The 6,214-nt window shown below is 38.4% G+C and overlaps 1 protein-coding gene across 1 annotated transcript; it reads right to left on the reverse strand.

Annotated features, from left to right (window-relative positions):
- Positions 1–1,527: 1,527 nt before the first annotated feature.
- On the reverse strand, positions 1,528–2,921 carry LOC148298009 (uncharacterized). The gene is made up of 2 exons (XM_088249386.1): positions 1,904–2,921; positions 1,528–1,550 (listed from the first exon to the last, which is right to left on the reverse strand). The coding sequence occupies exons 1-2, from the start codon at positions 2,919–2,921 to the stop codon at positions 1,528–1,530; spliced, it is 1,041 nt and encodes a 346-aa protein (XP_088105512.1).
- Positions 2,922–6,214: the final 3,293 nt, after the last annotated feature.

Below are 6,214 nucleotides of genomic sequence, written 5' to 3' on the forward strand. Positions count from 1 at the left end.
AAGTCGTTGATAACGTTCTTTATCAGTTGGAACTTGATCGGGATATATCCCCAACTTATGATTCTGCTCACTAGGGGTATCAATCGGTTTACAATCCAACATTCCAGTTTCTGCAAGTAAATCCAAAACATACTTTCTTTGGGATAGAAAAATACCATGTTTAGATCTGGCAACTTCAATCCCAAGAAAATACTTTAAATCACCCAATGATTTCATCTCGAATTCAGAAGCCAGATACTTCTGAAGACTATGTATCTCTACATGATCATCTCCAGTCACAATCATATCATCAACATAAATAATTAAAGCCGTCAATTTACCTTTATGACGTTTCAGAAACAAAGTATGATCAGAGTTACTTTGCACATACCCAAACTTCTTCATAGATGCAGCAAATCTTCCAAACCACGCTCTTGGAGACTGCTTTAATCCATACAAGGATTTCCGTAGCTTGCACACCACACCCTCCTTAGAAGTCACAGGGATACCTGGCGGAGGATCCATATATATTTCTTCCTTGAGATCACCATGGAGGAATGCATTTTTGACATCAAATTGTAGCAGCGGCCAGTCACGGTTAGCAGCTAAGGATAAGAGTACGCGTACAGTGTTGAGCTTAGCTACTGGAGCAAAAGTCTTTGTGTAATCCACTCCATATGTCTGAGTATATCATTTTGCTACCAATCTTGCCTTGTAACGGTCAATGGAACCATCAGCCTTGTGCTTCAAAGTAAACACCCATCTGCACCCAACTGCTTTTTTTCCTTTTGGTAAAGGAACTAACTCCCAAGTAGCATTCTTGTTCAAGGCTTCCATCTCAACATGCATTGCATCTACCCAGTTTTGATCAAATAGAGCATCCTGCAACTTAGTTGGCACACATACACTAGATAATTGACACAAATATGATGCATATGACTTAGATAAACGATGAGTTGACATATAATGGTTAATGGGATATTTAGACTTGGCATGTATATCAGGAGAATATTGTACTTTAGGTTTCCCACGGGTAGTACTTGGGGGCAAAGAATAGGTAGGCATATCACTAGAAAGTACCTCATTATCACAACTTGATTGAGGCAATGGCAGGGCAGAGGGGGGTATATTATCAATTTCATCTGTACGAGAGTCGCCAATATCACTGTTATGTCCTTCTGAGAGAGGCTCGAAAACACCATCATTTTTGTCTTCATCAAATACACCCATGTTAAACGAGTGCAGTCATCAATAAACGTCACAAACCAACGGAAACCATGAGAAGTCACACGAGCAGGACCCCACACATCAGAATGTACTAACTCAAAAGGCAAAGCAGCTTTATTATTACTTAAGGGAAAAACAGTACGGTGGCTCTTGGCCATTACACAAGTCTCACATTTGAAACTAGACTCATCACACAAACTAAATAACGAAGGAAACAAATGTCTAAGATAACCAAATGACGGATGTCCTAAGCGACGATGCCATAACCAAAGTTGGTGCTTGTCCTTGACACTGCCACTCAGAGCTTTATTAGCGACACAATCACGAACTGCTGCAGCCGGTAACTGTAAGTAATATAACCCCCCAATCCGTTTACCATGCCCAATCTTCTCGTGAGTCCTGAGATCCTGGAAAAAACAATGGGTAGAATAGAAGGTAGCAGAAGCGTTAAGTGTATCAAGTAAACGCCCAACAGATAACAAATTGCAATGAATATTGGGAACCAAGAGTGCATGAGAAAGGGGTAAAGAAGGAGTAAGATGGATGGTACCTTCACCGGTAACTGGGGAAGGTAAACCATTAGCACTAGTAATATATGGGTCACGAGGGTTATGCGACAACTCATCAAACATTTTATCATTATAAGTCATATGATCAGAAGCACCAGTGTCAATTATCCAAGTAGTGGAACCCATACCTGGCATAGTATCAGAAGCACACAGATTTGCAGATGGAGTCGGAGGACGGGCCTCATCAGGAGTCACAGTGTAAGTGGCATTGGGACCATACATACGAGCTTTGTAGTCAGCAAACCAATCAGGGTAACCATGCTCCTTAAAACACTTCTCATAGTAATGATCTCCATTACAATGGCGGCACTTAGGCGGACCTTCAAAAGAGCTAGAGGTGGAGGCAGAAGGATGAAACCCAGCAGAAGATCCAAACTTTTTTGACGGCGGGCGACCGGTCGCGACTTGCGGGGCGACCGGTCGGTGATGTGCTGGATCCACCTTAAGAGCCAGCGATCCTCCTCCAAGCATAGCGGACTGACGGGTATCTTCCTCCATGACCATGGCATAGGCTTCGAGAGGGGGTGGAACAGGACTAAGAGCAAGAATACGGCTACGAACACCATCATACGGTGGATCGAGCCCACCAAGAAAATCATAAACTCGATCGGCTTCAATTTCTTTCAGACGACGAGCCCCATCAGTAGAACAATTAAACTCATGCGGACGCAGACAATCAATCTCTTGCCAGATAGCATGAAGTTTTTCATAGAACACTTTCACAGATTCACCATTATGACCTATAAGTATGGATTGCCGTAGGAGTTGAAACAAACGAGAACTATTCTGAGTCACAGTATAGGTCTTCCGAGCAGCCTCCCATATATCAAAAGCAGTATCACCATGTTCGAACAAGGCACGAACTAGTTTAGTCATGGAATTTAGAAGCCATGACTGCACCAGACAATTATCTTCTTCCCATTCGGTATAGTCAGCGGAGTCTTGAGACGGAGCAGGCTTCTTCTCATTGATCCAACTTGCCATACGACGACTAGTAATCGTAATACGCGCACCACGAGACCAAGAGGCATAATTGGAGCCATCCAATTTGTCAAATGTAATCGGGGTAGAGTAATCACGCGAGGGACGTGCCTCCTTCGGTGTAGATGCACTAGTACCAGTCACAACTATGGAATCATCACCCATGATAGATAGCAGCGGAAATAAACACAACACAAAGCAGATACGATAAACACAGCACAGGCACGGGCACAAGAACCCTAAAAAGAAATTAGGGCACAGAGTAGAACACGGCACAAGAACCCTAAAAAGAAATTAGGGCACAGAGTAGAACACGGGTGGGCACAACACACACAGGTCACCAGAAAGTCGGCTCTGATACCAAGTCAAACAATATGGTAGAATATTTTCAGATCTATTTCATTCTCCGAAAGGAGGTATTTATAATACAGGTTACAAACCCTAGTAGGGTTTAATTAGGAAATAAGTGGAATCCTAATTACATAATATCTATACAAAAGGAAAAATAAATAAAACCCAAATAGAATAGGACTCGCCAACAAAAAGAGTGGTATGTTTGTCTTGCCATTAACCCTTGATTTGTTGTATGAGTTGTGCAAAAAATATTCAAATTATACTACCCCATATGTTTGACTTTTGCTATTAAACCCCAAAGTTATAATTTGTGACAAGAATTTGGATTAAGAGTCGAATGATGGCCCCTTGCTCAGCCACTTACCCACATTAAACCACGCAAAGAGGCTATAATGAGGGATAAAATTAAGGCGTTATAACTTATAATGAAGGGGTCCTTAATTATCGTCTAATCTAGTGCTTAGTTATTATTAGACTGCTGGATTGAACTCCTTTATTGTAACCCGTCAACATAGCCATCCAATCTAGTACATAGTTATTATTGGACTGCTGTATTAAACCCCTTCATTGTAACTCCTCAACATAGCCTCTCATTCTAAGCATAATAAATTTCGTACTTGTAATCTTGACATTGTTAGCTTACAATCCTTAATGATTGTTACACGCATGGTGCTACTGTACGTAATATCAACATTACCACACTTTATTATTTTTGTAAAATCAGTCATATATATTACATATTTTTTCTTACACGTAAGATATTGCTTCTCACCACACCTCGTATGACCTACTCAGCTTTCTCTTCTATTCGAGCATGCCGGTCTATGCATGCGATGCAAGTGCCAGGTGGTGCCTAATGATGGTAGGTGGTGATCGTGAAGAGAGACAAGTAGATAGGTGTCACGCCCCGGACCCGGGGTAGGTGGAAATCCCGCGCCCGGTGCGTGAGTAAAAAAATAAAAATAAAATAAAATAAAAAGAAAGCCGAAACATAAAATAAACTTTTAATATAAAAATAGCTCCCAAAAAATCTTTACAACTTTACAATAAATAAATAAAGCTCAATCACTCTCATCTAATTCAGCTTCAACCGATTTAGTCCTTGTCTTAGCCGAAACATAAAATAAACTTTTAATATAAAAATAGCTCCCAAAAAATCTTTACAACTTTACAATAAATAAATAAAGCTCAATCACTCTCATCTAATTCAGCTTCAACCGATTTAGTCCTTGTCTTGCCCACTAATTCATCTGAAAAATTAAACAGGGTAAGGGATGAGCAACCACCGCTCAGTGAGTAGATTATGTAATATGTCAGTCAAGCAATGCTATTTTACACACTCTAGAAAATATAATGAAAAGATACACCAATCCAGATCATATCACATCATCCCTTCATATCTTGGTTATCCTTCATAGCATGTAACCAACCACGTGACCCCTATTGGCTTCACTGCCCTATGTCCCCGTGTGGTACATCTATCCCTCGGATATTCCAACATTGAAGTTCTCATGTTCCATGAATAATACATACTTCATAAATATTCCAATCAATATATGTATACTGTGAAAGATTGCACAAAATTAGACATGCTTGACTTTGAAATAGAGAGATATTTGTAAATAGAATAAATCCACGATAATTCATGGTTTTCATATTTTATCACAAAATAAGAACTTTTAGAACACATTACATAAACCATTCACCTCGATAATGAGAGCCCTTAAAATAAATTGGCAAGACAACCCATCTACTTATCTTCATATACTATCACTCAAAGCAAGCTCCAAGAGTTTCATCACCACTCTCTCTCTCTCTCTCTCTCTCTAGTATTTCACCTCATTTCTCTCTTTTCTCGTTTTTGTTATTGACAACATAGGGGAGAGGCCTTACAAAACTTGGGCATGAAGTAAGAATAGATGTGTGGATAAGCTTGATGACTAAGGATGAATACGAATGTAGGAAGATAGAATCAAGATATTTATTAACTAACTAATTTCCTACATGAGTTATCAAAACACACACAAGTTTGAGCTTTAAAACAATGACACATATATTGGTGATAAGGATGAAATATGCATGCTAACCACACGTCCACTCTATAGCTTAAGATGATTAAAACTCATATATATATATATATATATATATATATATATATAATTACCATGTCAATCCTTTTGTCCAAGTTAACTTGCTCAAAAAGATAAAAAGAGATTTTTTAGCTATTTAATACACAAGAAATATCTAAGGGTACTCATTTAGAGAAAAACAAATAATAAATATATTTTATCTATATATATAAAGCAAAAGGCAGAGAATGGTGAAACATTCAAAATACCAAAAAATGTCCTTGGTTAATGCAAACATTAAGAATTGAAATTATTAATTAAGTGAGGATAATATGGTAAATTTACACTTTTTCATATTAAAAAAATTTAAAATTAAAAGAAAAATCAGATAATTGATCCTCTTTTTATGGAACACAACTACCCATTATCTTTTTTAGTTCTAAAATAAATTTAATTTTTTCTTTTAAAAAGCCTTTCACAAGCGCGGAAGCGCATGCAGAGAGGCTAGTAGTTATTCAAATGAACATATATATATATATATATATATATTTATTTATTTAAAAATACGGGTTTCACAATAGGGGAGCGAGAACATGTCCAATGATTCCCAAAACACCATGGTTCAAATGTGAGTACGTACATGCTTATGTTTCAATTGGAAACAGGACGAGCTGGACAGAAAATTAAAATTAAGAAACGTATGAATTAGCAGAAAAATTAGACATGCAGAGAGAGGCGAGGGAGCTAGAAATAAACATTACCTAGTTGCTAATGGAGCTTTCAAAAAATTTCCCCTTTAGATCTTCCAAAACATAGGATAACCTGTGTGTGACACAATATTCAAGACCAACAAACCAATCAATCATCAAGGTATACTATAAGTTACAAACGAGAGAGAGGTATAAAGTACCTAAGTCGTGGGAGGTCGTCGTGGCTCCCTTGAGCTCCATCTCCACCTCTGTCGACGACAATTTGCCCCTTCGCCTTGCGAAAGGTAAATTTTCCGAAGAAGATGAAGTCGTGTGCTGCGAATAT

This window comes from Prunus avium, chromosome 1, assembly GCF_965620075.1.
Source record: "Prunus avium chromosome 1, drPruAviu1.hap1.1, whole genome shotgun sequence".
In the NCBI taxonomy this organism is placed as follows: domain Eukaryota; kingdom Viridiplantae; phylum Streptophyta; class Magnoliopsida; order Rosales; family Rosaceae; genus Prunus; species Prunus avium.

Bases quoted from the DNA above. Each gene is read 5' to 3' on its own strand.
- LOC148298009 (XM_088249386.1), bottom strand. From the start codon at position 2,921: ATGGGTGATGATTCCATAGTTGTGACTGGTACTAGTGCATCTACACCG. The intron at 1,551-1,903 runs GTATGGGTTCCA...TATTACTTACAG, and splicing joins TGCTTCTGATACTATGCCAG to TTACCGGCTGCAGCAGTTCG.